Source organism: Pogona vitticeps, chromosome 2 (assembly GCF_051106095.1).
Source record: "Pogona vitticeps strain Pit_001003342236 chromosome 2, PviZW2.1, whole genome shotgun sequence".
NCBI lineage: Eukaryota > Metazoa > Chordata > Lepidosauria > Squamata > Agamidae > Pogona > Pogona vitticeps.
The window spans coordinates 299232087-299251907 of record NC_135784.1 but is presented as its reverse complement, the minus strand read 5'-3'; the positions used below and the strand labels follow the sequence as shown (position 1 = coordinate 299251907).

General features: G+C 42.5%; 1 protein-coding gene across 3 annotated transcripts in view; it reads right to left on the bottom strand.

The window, feature by feature from the left end:
* Window positions 1-19821, bottom strand: part of MBD2 (methyl-CpG binding domain protein 2) — a 61064-nt gene that overhangs the window by 8481 nt on the left and 32762 nt on the right. For all 3 annotated transcript variants that reach the window (XM_072992922.2, XM_078384131.1, XM_072992921.2), the window contains exons 4-5: window positions 13554-13644; window positions 11089-11266 (exon numbers count right to left, since the gene is read on the bottom strand). In XM_072992922.2, coding sequence (XP_072849023.2) covers window positions 11089-11266; window positions 13554-13644 — 269 coding nt within the window. The remainder of the gene's footprint in view (window positions 1-11088; window positions 11267-13553; window positions 13645-19821) is intronic.

Genomic DNA, 19821 nt, shown 5'->3' with positions numbered 1-19821 from the left:
TGCTGACGAATGAGATTTATTTTTAAGCCACACTCGGGCAATACGAGGATAGTTCCAGAAACTACAGGTCAGAGAGCTGGTGGCTGAGGATAAGGTAGGTACTCCATGCATACAGAGCAGATGATAGAAGAGAGAAAGGGGGATTGGTTTCCAGAGCTGAAGCAGCTTTAAAAGCCATGTGAGGGAGAAAAGACATTACCAAATGCCATTCCGCTGGCATTTACAGAATAAGCTTAAAATACAGGGGTGGAAAACAGAAAGGCACTTTTTTTTTTTAGAAAGTCTGTAATGCTCCAAGTGGGAGTCATGAATGTCCTTTGCTTTAGAAAAGCTTTCTTTCTTTCTTTTTTTCAAGAAATATGGGGAGTGACTTTATACACCAGATTGGACTATTTATCTTCCTAAACTAGCATTTTCTTCTGTCCCTGACAAAAGGCTTCCCAGAGTCTCTGATATGATATATTTCCAATCCGGATTGAGTTACCTGGCCTAACAGGCCTGTACCTGGCCTCCAGAAGGCAACAATTCCTTCGTTTGTTGCTTTCCTAGATTTTGTAAATCTCCCCTGCTCTCTTCTGAAAGGTAAATGTCCCACCTCAAGCTTAGTTATTAGAAGCAAGAGCCACCCACCACTGAAATGAGTCTCCCAAGAACTCCTCCTAAATTAAATTTGGTCCTCTGAACTGAAAGGTGTTCACTCAGTCCCTGGAGATACCAGAGACTGAACCCAGGATGTTCTGCATGCACAAGAACCAAAGCAAGCACACAGAACAAGACAAAAAGACTGAAGGGTTGTTCAAAACAAAGGAATCAAGCAACCCATCCAGTGCTTCTACAGTGGTGCCTCCACTTATGACCATAATCCGTTCCAGAAGATGGACGTAACTCAAAATGGCCATAAGTCGAAGCACCATTTCCCATACGAATGCATCGAAATGCAATTCATCCGTTCCGGCCGAAGAAAAAAACCACCCCCCAAAAAAGTCACTGCAAGACTCATTGGAAACGCAATTAATCCCTTCTGGCCGAAGGGGGAGGGGAAGAAAAGCAATCAAACGTGCATTTCCCATTGGAAATGCATAGAAAACAAACAGAGCAAACACACGCACACGCTCTCACAAGCAGAAGGAGGCAGTCCCAAGCCTCCTCTGACACACTCTCTCTAACTGCTGGGGTGAAAGAGCTACAAAGAAGCAGCCACGTCACCACCTGCAGTTAGCAATTTGAATTTCCCGCCTTTTTCCCCTGCCTTTTTCTGTTTGTAAGTGGAAGCTCCGGCTGCAAATAGAAGCAAAATTTTGCGGCCGGAGCTGGTTTTAACTCAAAATGGTCCTAAGTAGGTACATTTGTAAGTTGAAGCACCACTGTAATTCTTAGAAGTCCACATAACAAAACAGCCCTATCATGGTTTAACTAGTTTGTGCAAAACTCTTCTTGCAAATGCAAAATCTCACCCTCTCACAGATGGACAGGAAAACTTTGTTGGAAAACAAATAATTATTTATATTGCTAAATTATATAATTCATACCTACATATACCAAAAAGTAAAAGTACATCAAAAAATATCCAAGAGTTTTATATTCTCTGACAATCAGAGAACAGTGAAGGCAGCGCAGTGGCCAGCATGCTGAACATTGGCCAAAACTACCTGAAAAGGTATGGCAAGGAGAAAGAGAGGATGTGATTGTAGTGTTCACCCTGCTCATTAATATTTCGTTGTATGGTATACTGTGTATATACTTACAATGACAATAAATTATATTATTATTTATGTTGAGATTTGCATGTGCCAACAGGAGTTGGTGAGAAGCAGAGTTAAGTGGAGTAAAGAAAAGGAGGGGCAGAGAGAGTAGGTGGTTGAGAGTGTAGAGAGAAGGTTGTCTAGTTAAGAGTTAATGACATTGACTGGACTGTTATCACCTGTAACAATAAACACTTTCTACGTGGTTCTTAAATGATACATTGCCTGGACCTCTGTCATTAATAGTGAATAAAGTTGATGTAATGAACTGGTGGCAGCTGAATGACACGTAGCTTGTGCCTTTGCTTGATGAAACAACCAAGGAACAGGCAGGAATGTGACAGCGATATGTTCCTGAACAGTGCATGGCCACTAATTCAAGGGATCTGTGAGGGTTCAACGGTTATCTCAGGCTTTCCAGACATGAACACAGGATGCTCAGTTTTTTAAAAAACAGAACTGGGGTTTATTGGAACATCAAATAAAGAAGTGTCAACATTAAACTTGTCATTGATCTTTTCTCTCGTCGCCAACGGGTCAAACGAGGGTGTCCATACATCTTGTAAAAAGGGGTTGAAACTTGGGTCATACCAGGGTCCTTTGGAAAATGGGTTAGTCTCACCCAGTTCCTTAGCGTCAGTGTCCACTTCGATCAAGGTCTCCTCATCTCCCCTCTCGGGTCATAGGAGTCGGCTCTCTCTGCATAGAGGTCCGAAGGTCACGTAAATACCTCATCTGGCGAGCCTCCTCCAGACACCATGCTCTCCTTTCCCTCTCTTTCCTCTCTACTGCCTCCTTCTCCTCTCGCAAATGCCTCCGCCACTCTCTGATTCTCCCCAATAAGACGGTTTGGGGGGCAAACCTCTTCGTCGTTGGTAATCTGCCTCTTCCCGAGGCACCCTCACTTTCTCACATCTCCCTGGCCAGGGATCCTCTACCCAGATTAATTCCCAACCTCCGGGTATGTTGTCTCGTTCCCTTTTTATATCTCGATGTCCCACCTCTACCAACGGTCGCTCCCCCACCCATGTTCCCACCTTTTCTGTTCCTGTCTGGGTGGCCACCAAGAGTCTCCTCACACCCTGTTCCAAATCACAGGTGTCTATACCCTGATGTCTGATTGTGGCACGAGTAGCCGTATGTTTCATTTGAAGGAGGACAACACTCTTAAAGGAGGATGACACTCCGGCGAGCGCTTCTATAGCCTCGCCTTGGGTCTCACAGGATCTCAGAGGTATCTTGACTTAGCACCAGGAGAAAAAAAAGAAGCAACCTCAAATTCAACAAATCAATTGTAACAGATGGTCTTTTATGAAGCCAATGTGTATCAACTGCCTCTTAAAGCCCCCCCCCCGAATGCTTTGGATTATATTTCAGACAGCTAATTTTTTTTCTATCTGTAATACTGATCTAGTGCTATTCCATTTTTAAAAAAAGAAGTAAGTAAAAAAAAATTAAAACTTGACAAGAGATCCAGAAAAATCATTTTAACCCCCCCACCCCCACCCCCGGCCTGTCTGTTCTTTCTCTCTTCCTCCAGGGAAGTGGAGAAGCTTCCCTGTTCACACTTACAGGGAAAGAAGGGACAGACAGTGACTGCAACGGGATAGAAGAGCAAGGCCAGGAAATCCACAAGTTTGTAGTGACTCCCCACAACCACTGAGGTATGAACCCCGCCAGAGGTACTCCCATTACACTGACCTCCAACTGCCAATTCTGAAATAGACACTGGGGTCAAAATCCTATTAGACAGCATGAAGTGTACTCTCCCCATGGACTTAGTTCCTCCATGCAGTTCCCGGCCTGTACCAGTAAAGGCAAAGTTGTCTATTTTTAAACAACAGGACCTCCAAAGGTTCAAGAAGGTGGTGAATAACCCCCTTGTGTGAGCCATGAAAAACACAACCAACCACACACAATGAGCCCTTACTCAAGCCATAGAAACAAAGAATATTTTTCCTGGAGCTTGTAATGGGAAGCTGTATGGATATTATTAGGGCTTCTCTATTGTACCCATGCTCAATCATTAGTGTCAATCATTCAGAACAGACTGCAGGATCAGGATCACGCCCAAGCTTGGAAGCCCGGTGAGGAAGAGACCTCTGTCAGTTCATACTCAAAACTGAATACCTCTTGCAGAATGACAGATATTATTGCTTGGGTACCTATGTTGGTTTATTTTATTTATGCAAGAAATATTTCTGCAGCGCATAAGCATTACTCAGGGTCACTTCCAAGAGCTTTAAAATGCAACAATGCAAAAAATAAAATACAACAGGTTCACATTTTTAAAAACATCCTTTATCCAGCAAGTCAAAAAGCCTTCACTATAGCCTAAAGAGAAAACCATCAGGGGCTGGAATGTCATAATGCTGGTGCAACCACTGAAAAGGTCCTGCCTTGGTTTTGTCCTTGGTACTACAAAGAAGCTATGGTTTTTCCTAAACTAGATATAAAGCTGGGTCATGGATCTGGAACCATCTTCAATAAGAATGTTATTAGAAGACCCTGAGAATTTTATATAATATGAGAGTAATATTATGATAGTAGTCATATTATATACTAAAAGCTGTATATGAATGGTTTGAATGTCTGAAAGAGGGTTGGAATTTGGGGGGACAATTTGGAAGACACTGAGAGGTAAAAAAACAAATAATTGTAAGCAAAATATGTAACACGATGTTTGACAAGCACAAACAATGTAGATAGATTGAAAAATTAATAAAATGTTTATTAAAAAAAAGAAGCTATGGTTTTTCCTGCAGTGATGTATGGAAGTGAGATCTGGACCGTAAAGAAAGTTGACGGCCGAGGAATTGATGCTTTTGAATTGTGGTTCTGGAGGAGACTCTTGAGGATCCCCTGGACTGCAAGGAGAACAAACCTATCAATTCTGAAAGAAATCAACCGTGAGTGCTCACAGGAAGGACGAATCCTCAAGCTGAGGCTCCAATACTTTGGCCATCTCATGAGAAGAGAAGACTCCCTGGAAAAGACCCTGATGTTGGGAAAGTGTGAAGGCAAGAGGAGAAGGGGACGATAGAGGATGAGATGGTTGGACAGTGCCAGCGAAGCAACTACCATGAATCTGACCCAACTCCGGGAGGCAGTGGAAGACAGGAGGGCCTGACATGCTCTGGTCCATGGAGTCACAAAGAGTCGGACACAACTTAACGACTAAACAACGACAACACTATAGAGAAAGGGGGAAAACTTTAGCAAAAGGGAAGGTTGTTTTGTGAGGAAGCCAGCCTTCAGCTATTGTCAGAGGAAGCACGTGGATTTTGCAGGAAGAAAAATGGAAACATAAATCCCTTGGGGAAACAATAAACATTGTCATTATTGAGCTCAACTACATAAATAACCTTCAAATCATCCTCATCATTATTAAACTCCTTCCAGGGTTTTCTAGGTAGAAAGTACTCAGATGTGATTTACCATTCCTTTGGGAACGTGCAGCTTGCCCAAAGCCACACAGGCTGGCTTTCTTTCTTCTGGCATGCACAGTGGGGGGAAGTGAACTCCCAACCTCTCGCTCCACAGCCAGACCCCCTAACTCACTGAGCTATCCAGCCAGTTATAACTAGTCTTGCTTCACAATATTTTTTTTCCCAATACTGCAAAATCAAGATGGCGGTTGACATGCCCTTGACAAACTGCACATAAGCGAAAGCACATGGTTGCAACTTAAATAAGAACTCCGGGCCTGAAGCAAACGACTTCCCCATTAAAAGGTTTGGCTTCATTTCCGACGCTCGTTTGGAAAAGCAGCACTAAAGAAAGAGAACTATCTCAGTATGGAACTCAATCAGCAGCCGGCGATGCAAATGTAACACTACATAATTGAAAAATAATAATAAAACAGAGCATGATATGGCAGATGAGGGAGGAAGGTACAGTTGTTATGATATTCTGAAAGAAGCGAATCTTAAACATGTTATTTTTCTAAAGAAGTCTGTCTGGCTTGCTTGTTTTGAATTGTGATTCAACAGTGCCCTCTTATGGTGGCTGGGGGAGATGTCCTGTGTTCAAATAATGTCAAATATTTCTTTTTATGGGGTGGCTGACTGTCTCCTACTGGAGGCAACTATAATAGAGGAAAGAAACTCATGCTGTGTTCATTTTTTATGCTCCCATTACATTGTTCAGGATACGCTGAAGCTGAAAAACTGCTTAGTACTGAACTTTAAAAAGACGGTAGAGACTATTATGCCAAAGTAACTTTCACAAAAAAAGGGGGGGGGAGGGGAAAAAGGATTTCTGGATTTAAAAGATCAAGCAGCTGCATTATTCTTTCAAGTTCAAACAATCCTGAGACTTGCTCAATCTTCAAACAACGTCTTTCGCCTATTTCATTAAAATCTGTTTAGTCGAGGGAGGTCGCCCTTCGCTTTGGCTCACCAAAGATAAAACAGAAGGTTCTCAGAAGTTCCATGAGACTCTGGTGCTTTAGAAAGGACCAGATGACACACACACACAGAGCACATCCCTGCTAGTGTAAATGCAGGGAGATGTTCCGTTGAATAGCTCCTGTTTTGAAAGGCTAAAATGAAATGAAATCAAATAAAAATCCCTGCACATAAAAATGTAGCAGGAGAAGGCAAAGAAATAACTTTTCTTCCCACCCGTCCCCCAACATTTGTTTTTTTTTTTAAATGTGAATTAAAGGGATATTATTATTTCACCACTACCACCACCCTAAGGATATGGCGCATCCCCCATCCCTAGGCATGTGATTTTCAACATTCATGGATTACAGGTCCCAGAAATCTGCAAGAATTCTTCTGGGGCTTTAGCAAAACAAAAACAAAAAAACACCCCAAAACAACAAAAAAAAAACTAGTCCATAATCACTTCCAGCTGAGAAATAATGGCTTCTCTCCTACATGATGAAGAGGAAGGAAGTGGCTAGGCAAGTCCAAGGTTTCTGGGAACTCCAAGGGGTTATAGGTCTGGTGGTTTCCTGAAACACACACTGCATAACAGGCAGGAGACAGTAAACCCCTTTCCTTCCTCTACATACCCAGAAACATGGAACCCAGAAGGGATCGCAAGAGGAGATGGTTTTAGACACAGACCATATCACATGCTAGGCCTTCCTTTTGGCTGTAAAAAGTCACTGAAGACACGAGAACTGCTGGATAGCTCAGTGGTTTAAGTCTCTGGTTTCAGAGGCAGAGGTTGGGAGTTTGATTCCCCACATTGCCTTCTTGACAGAGGTTGGACCAGATGGTCAATAAGGTCCGTTCTAGCTCTGCAGTTCTATGATGATGAAGTCAGGAAACAACTCCCACCCCCATTTCCTCATTGTAACTGCTTGTTAAAATTTGTTTATGGTGTTGGCTTTGTCATCTACAATTCTTTTGGGGTCTGCTAGGCTAAAATAACACAGCTCACTCTTCCAAAGCATTTGGCTGGGATTCTATTCCCATGCAAGACTCTCAAAGAGTTTTCCGCCCATGGTTCTTACCCGCCTGCTGTTTAGGGATTAAGCACCGTAGGCTTCCAGTTCATTTAACTTTGCACCAGAATTCATCATTCAAAACCCATTTGTCCATATTTTTCAAAAGGGTCAGAAAAACGCGACCCACACATTGGCCAAAGAGCTTGCCCTGGATTGCCAGGAAGACGAATTCTCACTGCTCTTGTAGCCGACGCGTCGGACCCCAAAGGCAAAAAGAGAGCGCCTGGAAACGAAAAGAGGAGACACGACGCAGGCACCGATGAACTGGATGTAGTGGTGTCACCTTCCACTGGGAAGGTGCCCAACCTCATATTTCATACAGTGTAGGCCAATATGGCCCCATTTGATTTACCTCCTTGTTTATGAACCGGCGCGGCTGTACATTGTTGGGTCAGCAGAAATGTACAAAGCTCTGGGAACAGCATGCTGGCTGCTGAGTTTGCAGAAGCTCAAAATACTCCCTTTAAAAATCCTGGGGACTAATATGAGGAGAAAGGGCACACCTTCCCTGTTTCTTTAAACACACACACAAACACACACACACGCACACACGCACACAAAGAGTGCAGTTCTCTCTGTGAAATATTTTAGGGTGTCATACTTGGACTATCAAGCCCCAATGGGTAGGAAGCTTGGGCAGACGGAGCTTGGAAAAGCTATTTTCCTAATTACTCCTTACCAACGTTATCCAACTAGCATGGTTGCTGAGGGGGATTCTGGGAGTCCTAGTCCAAAAATGCCTAACGTTTCCGACCCCTGCCCAAGACAAACCAAGTTCTTTTGACATACATGCCAAAAACATACTACATGCACCTCTTTCTCATCCTTGACATTAAAAATACAACTAGACAGGGTTTCAGAGGCACTACGGGATCAACCGAGACACTTTGTAAATGAAAACTGGAAGCTGATATATAATTGGGCCCAGGAAAAAGACAAGAACTGAGGGGAAGAAATAGTTTATGGAGAATCAGTGCTCACTAGAATTTAGATGTCCGGACGATGGCAAAATTTCTGGTCTATGTATGTACTATGGATGTTTAGTTTTGATGTTTTGTTGTTGTTTAGTGTTATTTCTATTTGGTTTTAGTCTTTGGTTCTGTACGTTTGTATCTATGAAATAAAAATGCTATTACAATTTTTTTTAAAAAATGCAATTTTTTAAAGAAAGCGAATTACGAAAATTTGCTCCTATTTCACGAAACTCCAAACCTGCTGCCCGAGGCAAGTGCCTCACCTTATCTAATAGCAAAGCTAGTCCTTGTTTGACCCAGAAAGGGCAGCAACACCCCGCTGACCGTAAAATATTGTCAGCACAAGGTTGGAGCTAGTCAGAATCCTGAAACTACAGTCTGTTCCCCTGGACTCTGTCCTGGCTAAGCCACCATCAGGTCATGTGGATTTGCATGCAGAGACAGAATGGCCTGCTGAGTTCATACCATTATGGGAGCCAGAAAAGAAAAAAAACAGTGGAGAGCTGTCAGCAGAAAAGTTTTGCCAGCAGGTGGGCGATGACTTTCTTCATCATCATTATTATTATATTAGAATGCAGAGATGGAAGGGACCCTATGGATCAGTCCTTCCCGAACTTAAGTCCCCAAGTGTTTTTGGATGACAACTTCCCAGCTAGCAGTGAAGACTTTGGGGAGTTTTAGTCCAAGAATATCGGGGAAGCCATAGGTTGGGAACCATTGCTATAGATCATCATGCCCAGCCCCTCTCAGGGAGCCTCTGGCTGATAGTTAAACCACTGAGCTACTGTGACTGAACAGTCCTCCAAAAGTTACCATCCTCAAAAGCAGGTTGTAAAAACCCAGAGAAAACTAGCACATCAGAGAGAAGGTAAAGCCACAATCCTTCTTCCTTACAGATTTATTTCTTCTGTGTAGAGGATGTTTTTTCCTATGGGGCAATGGATCATACAACAGTTGTCGGAAGTACTACAGCTTACACAGCGGTAAATTTCCATGACCTGAATGCAACTGCTTCTCCCAATCAGAACAGCAGGATTTGCTTAAGTGTTGACACACCATCTACCAACTGATTTAACGAGTCAACACTATTTGGGATTAACCGTTGGGTCTAGACTCATAAAAACTAGTTCCTTCCTTTAACACACACCAGTCTCCATTACTGAAAGCAACCCTTCCACATGGTCGCTTACAGAACACAACAGCAAATATAATAGGTTGTTTGAAGCCAGCTTATTTCCAGACAAACATCAGTTTATGACGTCTGGCACTTCAGTCATCTGTAGTCAACTTCTAGTCTGGGGTAGAGCTTAGCATGTGATTTGAGGTCAAGTAACATCTGGCAAACCTTGTTTTTAGATACACAGCTACAAAGAAAATTGGACTTCAGTCTTTCTAATTTTGCTTCTGAAATCTTTCAGTGGAACGTGCAACCAACTAAGCCTTTGCACATTTTCTTACACAGTAAGACAGCAAACCAGTCAATTGTCTTGAAGGATGTAAAACAGATAATCAGTGCAATCCTTCTTTATACTCAGGCCCAGACAGTTAAGTTCAATGTACTTCTACTTCTTTTAAAGCAATTACCTTTACTTATTTCCAGAACAACACGTCACACAATATTTTGAAGGTAGAGGAAGTATCCAGCCTTACAAGGGTGAGAACCGCACCCCACCTTTTCAGTCATCAATCTAAATGTAGATTGGAACCAAGAAATTAGAAGACCACCAAGGTTTGAAAGGGAAGCTATGATGCAACCAGGAGAGGTCCTTAAGAATAAAGATATTTCACTGGAAACCAAGACTGATACCATCCGTGTGGTATCTCAAGTTACTATGCAGAGACATAAAAGTTTTCCTGTTCCTTAATCCCCATGTTCAAGAAGCATTTCCTTCTCTTCCTCCTCCCAAATCTTCTCAAGCAGCAGAGTTAGTGGGGTTTTTAATTTCCTCCGACAATATGTAGTGGTAAGTTTGGACATGCAGCTGGTCCTCGTGGCCGTCCTTAAAGCACACACGTACCCCAGGGAGTTCAAACGTGCTGCATCGGTACATATCAACAAATGAAAAGGACTTTTGTAATGGTTCTTCAGGAAATTGCTCTCAAACACTTTGCATTACAACAGAGAGGACCTGCAGCAATATATATATTGTTCATGGGAAAAAGTCGACTTCTCTCTCAGCTGCTGTCAGGATTGTGAGGAACGGAGCAGCTTAAGGTATGATGGCAGATGATGTCATAGCCCCTGCTACTCAGAAAAGTCCTGACCAAGGTTCCCTCTAAGGCGTGAGGCTGCACAAGTGTGCACGACTCCGTCCCCCCCTCCACGCAGTGTTCCTCTTCCTCCTCCACGCACCCTTGGTGATCGTTTCCAGCTCCTTCAATTCCAACCACAATGGAACCTCCACGGGGTTTGTGTGTGTGTGTGTGTGTGTGTGTGTGTGTGTGTGTGCGTGCGTGCGTGCGTGTGTGTGTATGACAGGGGCGAAGCCCCACCCAATGGGGCTGAAAATCAGATGGGAAAGTTGGTCTCAACACTTTTCTCCCTACAAACTAGGGCTCGGCTACAGCACTTTTCCTTCTCCTCTTTTATCTTCTCCTCCCCCTCATGTCTTCAGCATCACCCAAAGTAACCCAGGGCATTGTAGCATCTGGGACACCCTGCCGGTGCAGTTTCAACAACCTATACCTCCCAAAATGCACAGTGTTCCTTTGCGCTCTCCTCCCAATGATACGGAAGGAAACTCATTGCAGTGTAACTGTTCCAAAGTGTGAACGCAGAGGACTTTCCGAAACCCAGGACAGAAGGGATGAATGAAATGACCAATAAAATATTTCTTGGTACTGATAATAAAAAGAGAGGACCCTGTCTGTCACAGAGGAAGAGCATGCTTCTGTAAAAGAGACCTACCGAATATCCTCATCTGTTACAATGAAGGCTTTGCAGAGAGGCTGGGATGTGTTAAGCCACACAGCGGGGTTCTTTTCGACTGCGGCTGAAAGCTGCCCCGTAATTGGCGCAGAGCTGGTGTGAAGCGCACTGGCCACAGCCGACAGAAGGGTGTCCTCGTTGTTTCCTGGGCCAACGCCTAAGGAGAAGAAGAAAGCAAAAAATCGGCCCATCAAGGTCACTTTTAAAAAAGATAAGAATTCAAAGAACATTATATATAAAGGACCGGGGAGAGGGGGAACCCCACCTTTCAACTTTCACACTCTATTCAGCAAGTTGGCAAAAGAAAAGAAAAGAAAAGACATATTTCTTTTCAACCATTTTATTTCAGTTTAATTTGTCTTGTTCATTTTTTAAAAAGTGATACAATATTTTGGGCTTTCCTCGGATCCTCTTATTTTATTTTGTCAATATGCTGAAGCAGACTAATACGGGATATTTTTAACCTGCCCTGCTCTGTTGTTTTTAATGGCATCCGTTTCTGAGTTTAATAGTTACAAGGTGTCTACTTGATTTTTTAATTAATTAATGCATCCATCCATCCATCCATCCATCCATCCATCCATCCATCCATCCATCCATCCATCCATCCATCCATCCATCCATCCATCCATCCATCCATCCATCCATCCATCCATCCATCCATCCATCCATCCATCCATCCATCCATCCATCCATCCATCCATCCATCCATCCATCCATCCATCCATCCATACATACATACATACATACATACATACATACATACAGTTAGGTTGGTTTACTTGACTTTGTTTCATTTGTTAAATGTGTTTTTATCTGTGCTTTTTTTACCATTTATTTTAATGAATATACCCACTGTGTCTGTTCCTGGAGAGGTCTGATCTAGCCCTGCTGATATATTTATTTTATTTTATTTTTCTACCCCTATTCTGGTTGAGGCCAATCTGGGTGGTTTACAACCTGTAAATACACCAAATACCATTTAACATAACAAAAAATTTTTTTAGAAATTATAAAATACAAATAAACAATAAACTGGAAGCATAAAAATGCATCAAAAGAAGACCTTTAAACACAGTCAAAGCATTTAAAACATTTCATGTCTTAGTTACATCTCGGATGGATTACTGTAACACATGCTACTTGGGGCTGCCTCTGGGACGTGTTCGGTACCTTCAGAGGGTCCAAAAATGTCGCTGCCAGATTGTCAACTCTGGCTAGTTACGGGTTAACATGTAACTCCCCCGTTACAGCAGCTCCAGCTTCATTTCCAGGCACAATCCAGACTTATAAAGCCCTAAATGGTTTGGGTCCAGGCTGTCTAAAAGATTGCATCTCCCTAGCCGTTCGAAAGCATGTTAAAATGTGAGTGGATGAATAGGTACCACCTCGGTGGGAAGGTCAAGGCGTTCCGTGTCTAGTCGTGCTGGCCACGTGACCATGGAAAACGGTCTATGGACAAATGCTGGCTCTATGGCTTGGAAATGGGGATGAGCACCGCCCCCTAGAGTTGGACACGACTGGACTAAATGTCAAGGGGAACCTTTACCTTTACCTATATGAGCCAAATGAAGTATTAAGATCTCCCAGAGAGGCCTTTCTCTCAGGCCCATTACCTTCGCAGGTGCCTTGGGCGGGGGACATGCAGGAGAGGGACTTATCTATCACTGTTTCTAGACTCTGGAACTCCGTCCCTCAGGAGGTGAGGCTGTCTGTGGAAGACCATTTTTGCTGTCTTCCACAAACAGGCGAAGACCTTTCTTTTCAGGCAGGCTTTCGTCTAAATAGTCATTTACCAATGACTAAAGAGATTTTTTTTAAAAGGGATTATTTTATTCTATTGTTTTACTTCTGTCTTTAATATTGCCCTTACTTATGTTGTTCTTGTTCTTTCAACTTATATACCACCCCATAGTGCTATAGCACTCTTTGTGCAGTTTACAACATAATTACACAAAAAAACACTTTGCCCTCCAGCAAGATGGGTGCTCATTTTACCAACCTTGGAAGAATGGAAGGCTAAATCAGCCTTGATTTGGTAACCTGAGCCCATCACGATTAAACTCAGATCTTGAGCAGAGATATGACTCGAGTACTGCAGTTTAACCACTGTGTCATGGGTCTTGAGATGATTATCTCAACAGTTCAATGACCACTGAAAGGAGTCCCACATCTCTAATATATATATATATATATATATATACACACACACACACACACACACACACACACACACACACACACACACACACACACACACACACACACACACACACACACACACACACACTTTTTGGTGCATTCTATTTGTAACAATCTCCTGCAAATGCCTTAGTGTTGACAAAAAATAAAATGAGAATTGCGCACATGTGAACCATCTCTATGGATTCCAGGTGTTGTCTTTTTTTGGAGGGCATCCAATGCTCAGCAGAGACAAAGAATACCTTGTAGTCCTTTAGGCAGCTCCATGGATTTTATGATCTGCTCACTCACATCAGAGGCACTCAAGCCTTGCAGCCTCTTCTCCCAGAAAAGCTGAAAGATTAAAAGGCCTGGTTTAATGCAAAAAAACAACAACAACAACAACAACAAAAACCCACAGAACATCTCAAATGCCAAATGGCCACAGAAGAATGGCAAAATATTCACTTTAAAAGCCTTGACTTTATCCTTTCAGTGACACCAGGCCATATACAGGCAGCCAAGGCAGTAGCCGTCAGAATATTTCAAAGCATATCACACCCATATATGTTTGGAATGCAAAAACCCAAAGGAATTATTTGGATAATTCTTTGCAAATACCTTTAAATTCTCTCTCTCTCTCTCTCTCTTTCTCTCTCTCTCTCTCTCTCTCTCTCTCTCTCACACACACACACACACACACACACACACACACACACACACACACACACACACACACACACACACACACACACACACACACACACACACAAAAGCAACCTCTCAGCGAAGTTTATGGAAACACAAAGCATCCATTTTTTAAAAAAGAAGGATTAACTTTTAGGCAAATGTTGCAGGGTGAAATCTTACTGAATCACTGCAACTAAACAGAAAAGATCCACTGGGAATTTCTCCTGTATATAACCCATAAAACAAACAGCAGTTCCCCAAGAACACAAAGGTCTTCCATTCATTTTAACAGAGTTCATACAAGGGAGATTTTCAGCTGACTGCTCCAGTGTCGTGTTGTTAAATGTTTCTTTCACATGTATTTCAGCACACAACAATGCCCAAGTCCCTTCCTGGCACCTATGTTTCGCTACTTCGTGCTATCTTTCATAATGAATGTCCTTTTCTTTTGATTTTAATCTGCTCAAGCACTTGGTCATTTTCAGCATGCAGAAGATGCAATCAGCTACATTTTGATGCTAGAGGAGGAACTTTGAAAAATGAGCTCCTTCCCTCTAAAGAAACTAGACAAGGTCCTTAAGTTTCAGGATGTGTCGCTGGAGATCAAGGCCAAGACCATCCATCCTGCGGTTTTCCTGATTACCATGTACACTGTGAAAGCTGGGCAACAAGGAAAGCCATGAAAAATACATGAAAAAAAATGTATTCATTTGAAAGGTAGCATCAGCAAAAGGTTTTACAGATGCCATGGACCGCCAGAAAGACAAATAAGTGGGTTCTAGATCAACTTAAGCCTGAACTTGCATTGGAAGTGAAAATAATTAAAATTGAAGCTACCCTCTTGAAAAGGGAAGACTCCCTGGAAAAGCCAGTAACACCTAGAAAAGTAAATTTATTTAAAATATATTTTATTTCTATTCTTGAAGGCTTTCACAGCCGGGATCCGATGGCTGTTGTAGGTTTTTCGGGCTGTCTGGCCATGTTCTTGAGGTTTTTCTTCCTAACCTTTCACCACACTCTGTGGCTGGCATCTTCAGAGGACAGAACTGTCTCCTGTCCTCTGAAGATGCCGGCCGGCCACAGAGGCTGGTGAAACGTTAGGAAGAAAAACCTCAAGAACACAGCCAGACGGCCCAAAAAACCTACAACAACTATATTTTATTTATTTAAAATATTTCTCTCCTCCCTTTCTCTCCAAAGGGACCCAAAGGCAGTAGGAAAAGAGGAAAAGCCAACATGAGACAGATTCACTCAGTAAAGGAAGTCATGATTTTAGTTTGCAAGACCTGATTAGGGTTGTCAATGACAGGACCTTCTGGAGACCATTGACTCATAGGATTGCTAGAAGTCAGAAAAGAACTGATGGCGCACAATAACCAGTGACAGTCAAGACCGTTAAACCAAACCTTGCATCCAACACAAATGTTTTAAAACGTGAAAACAGCAAAGGGAGGGAGCTGATAGTTGCAGGATTTCCTGCAATTATCCCTCCCACTGCAGTTCTGAGTAAAATCTCTCTTCCAAAGCTTGTGTTTGCAAGTGGCGGGAGCCCATGTTGACATCAATGGGGGAAATCCACCCAATACAATTACTGGTGTTTAAACAGGGGTTTTCCATGGGATAGTTTTGGGGAAGGGAGATATTAAATTCTGTCCCTCCATGCTTGATGTCATCCTGGTAACCATCAGCTTCACCATGCTGTTGTTTGCACTTTTATGCATGATTTGCATGTTAAATGCCAATAAATCACATTAAACAACATGGCTGGTTTGGCCTGAGAGAAAACAAAAACGAACTGTAAAGGTGGAGAAGTTGCTAGATCCGATACTTGAGCAGGTAAAGGGGGTGAAGGGGTGGTTTATGCTGCTCAGACCGAAGGGCAAGGCTGGATCAAAATGTTTCACAGGGGGGGCTGGATCTCTGACAATGGTTCCCAACCTTGGGTCCCCAGATGTTCTTGGACTAAAACTCCCAGAAGCCTTCACCATGAGCTGTCCTGGCCAGGATTTCTGGGAATTGTAGTTCAAGAACATCTGGAGACCCAAGGTTGGGAACCGTTGACTAATTTCCTAAGGGTTAGATCAGAAACAGTTCTGCCTACAGCTCATCATGAGGCTTCTAAAGGATTTTTCCCATGGCCAACACCCTTGATCCATTTGTGATTATACCTCCATGGGACTTCCACAAGACTTGCTATGCAGTGCTGGCATACGGATCAAGAGGCAAAACAAGAATGCAATATTAGGAGTAACAGTGTACACATTTTGAAAGTAAAAATATGCATGCCATCTAGCTGTCTTACTCTGAAGCAAACTCCTTTCCTGACTGTCAAAGCATTCAAGCGCAACTCTATTTATAATCAATGTGCTTGAGTTGTACTTCTTTACCCACAAGGGAAAACATGCAGCTCGAAGTAATTGCTTATTATTAAGATGACAGTACTTTTTAAACCTATTTCATTTGTCTTAAATAGAAACTAAAGACGACATAGGTGTCTTCCTTCGGTATTTGCATTCTTTCCAAAAGGACCTTATGAAATACTCCTATTTAGCTGGCTTAAATCAATTTAGGGCACAATTATGTCAAATAAGTTTAGGTGATTCCCTGCAGACTGTGCTTGGACTGATAATGTGATGGATGAGCTTTGCACATTGACATAATGGCTTTGTGCTCCCCACGCAAGTCATTAATACTTCATTGTCCAATTAAGATCAATTTTAAGACAATCAAGACTGTGACCACTGGGGTCATGCAGCTGCATCTACTATTTACCCATTTTCACAGGACAACTCAATTATTCCACTTCTCGCCAGACCACGTTAAATATTCTTTATTTGTTTCATTTCTAGGCTGCCTGTCTCCCAATTAGGGCAACAGCTTGCTTCTTTCAGACATGCTGGTGTTTTAACTCTTAGGTAGTCCTCCCACAAAAAACCCTCACCACTTTTATATCTTTCCACTTGGATTGAATGAATTATGCCGTATTCTCAGACCCCAGTGAGAATTCCAATGAATCAAGAGTGTGCGTGCAATGTGTACTCTCTATAATTAAACTGTAAATCACCCAGCAAGTGCTTTTAAGTGCTGTGAGGCAATATATAAGCAACAGACTTTGCTTCTTTCTTTTTCCTTTGTTGTTGCTTTTTTTTAACAGCAACCTTAGCAATGCAATTAGGACCAAGGTTTAATCTACATGTCTTCTACTTCCTGACCACAATAGGAGTTCCAGTGTCCACCCTGAATAAGGCCAGTCTACTCACCAGCTTCTCTGCAGCACAGTTCACTAAAAAGTGTCCCCGAGGCAAACACAAAACAAAATGATAGCTTTTGGAGGGACGTTTTCTGTTCTGGGGGGGTGGAGGGGAGAGAACCAAACACGGACCTGTATTCTACTCGTATTGTGAAACTCAAAACACTGTTAATAAAGTTCAGCTGACAGGGCTCCAGAATACTCACCTTGTAGGACCAGTTCTGTGTGGATTCTGAAGCTAAACATGCACAGGGAGATCTGAAAGGTCCTATTTTAAAGCATCCATGACTGGTAGTCATCTAACCTCTGCTTAAAAGTCTCCAGTGAAGGAGAGTCCACCACCTTCCAAGCTAACCTGTTCTTGAACAGTTGTTACTATCAAGAAGATGGCAAATGTTGAGTTATAATCTCTTGTCATGCCAGGTCACATTATTTGCCTATTCAAACCCAACATCATCTACTCTGTCTGGCACGAGTTCTTAGGTCTTTCTAAATGACCCTTTTTCCTTTGTTTCTGCGGTGGGAGCAAAGACCCTGCCATAGGCAAAACATATGATCTGCGAGTGAGCCGTATGGCCTTTGCAAGCCTGCTCAGTACTTGAACAGATGGTGCCCACCTGAAAAATGTACCTACAAAGCAGAGTCTGGGAGAGCTCCTTTTAGGGACTAGTGCATGATCCCAGGATCACTCAGGCACTTTGGATAGAGGTCCAAGGAAGATCTGGATATGTCATGAATTTGGAGGAAGTTTACCAGGGCTGGTGGATTACGCTTGAATAGTGGACAGAATGTTAACAGAGGAAATTAAGATGGCTTTATTGAGAGGGTGATTTTAGTAGCAATTAACTGAAGAGGAGTTAAACGATTTGAAGCAAGAACTGGAGCCGAGGGTAAATAAACAGGATGGTCAGATAAATAAGAGGACACAGCTTATGCATCTTTAATGGCTATGTAAAAAAGGAAGAAAACTTGATAAAATTCCCTTTTTAAAATGCAATCATTAAGGGTGCACAAACACTCCTGTCCTCTTCTGCATCTGGCTTCTCCGGGGTGGGGGTGGAATTAATGAAGAGAAACTTGATCTGTACTGGAGTGCAAATTAATTGAATTTATTGGTTTGGGTGGAATACTAATTAGCTTACCTATGAAATTAAAAATCTAAGGAATATGCATATTACATACATACATACATACATACATACATACATACATACATACATACATACATACATACATACATACATACATACATACATACATACATACATACATACATACATACATAGACAGACGCAGAGAGAGAGAGAGAGAGAGAGAGAGAGAGAGAGAGAGAGAGAGAGAGAGAATCTCTGTGTGTATGCAAACTTCTTTGAAGTTGCACCTGGTCATGTTTCTTTCAAATATCTTTCTCAGGCTCCTCTGGAAGACTTTGTTCATACTAGGCAAACTATTCACAAAAGCATCTGCTTTTGTAGAGGGGATGACATATACTCACAAGACCCCATCCTGGCTCCCACCTACATGAAGGAAATTACTACAGGTCTATTGAAGCTGGGCCCCTCCTCTGTTCCAGGATACTCAAAATGAAAAGGACACTTGCTTAATCTGAAATCCAAAAAATGCTTCCATTTGAACATTTGAGTCTGATCCCTGGATTTCAGTTCAGTGACCTCTTTGTCAGCTCCCCCCGAATGGCTGGGAGGCACTTCTCCGAAACACCAGCAGCTGCTGTCGCTCTTGTCATAATGGCTTCACCGTTCTAGAACACTTTGGAAATCCACACCGGTCTATTTTGTGGCAGCAGGAGGAATCAGTAGCCAGTAGGAAATGGTGGACAGCTCCTGGCAAGGCATGATACCCAGCCCAAATCTCTTGCCCTCTTCCCACTCAGAGACAGAGCCTGTTTGTAAACCTGGTAAAGAGCAAGTCAGGTCTACAGGGACCAAGCTGTGTTATGTGGCATGAAGTCACTTCCAACTTATGAAGACCCTAAAAGGTATCAGTGATGTTACTTTCGGCCATCCTCAGTGAATTTCCATGGCCAATTTGAACTTAGTCTTCTGAGCCCCCCCCCCCCAATACAACACACTACATCGTCTTTCAGCAGAACTATACGTGGCAAACCCAGGCCATGTGTCCAGTCCTTTCCACACCTATCTCATTCTAAGACAGGGATCCTAGACATACTTAATGGCAAGTCTTAACTAGGACTAAAAAGATTTTCTCACCAGACTGTAAAGCTCACAGGGAGATCCTACTCCCTCTCTCTCAATTTGACCTACTCCACAGGGTTGTTTTAAAGATCAAATGAAGGGTAGCAATGCAACCTACCTTGTGCTCCTTGGAAGACTTATGGGGAATAAATTACAACAAAATGATGGATACTTGGAAATATTTTGTTCAGAGACGGATGACAGGCGCTTATGCAACAGATGTCCCAACCATGATGTTGCATTCACTGGCCAAAATTCTGTTGCTTAACAAAGTAAATCTCACTAGAATTGGCCCACTGAATCAACTGAGATTTACTTAGTCAACTCCTCCATAAATTCCACTGAGTCAAATGGGCCTACTCCAACTGCGACTTTTTA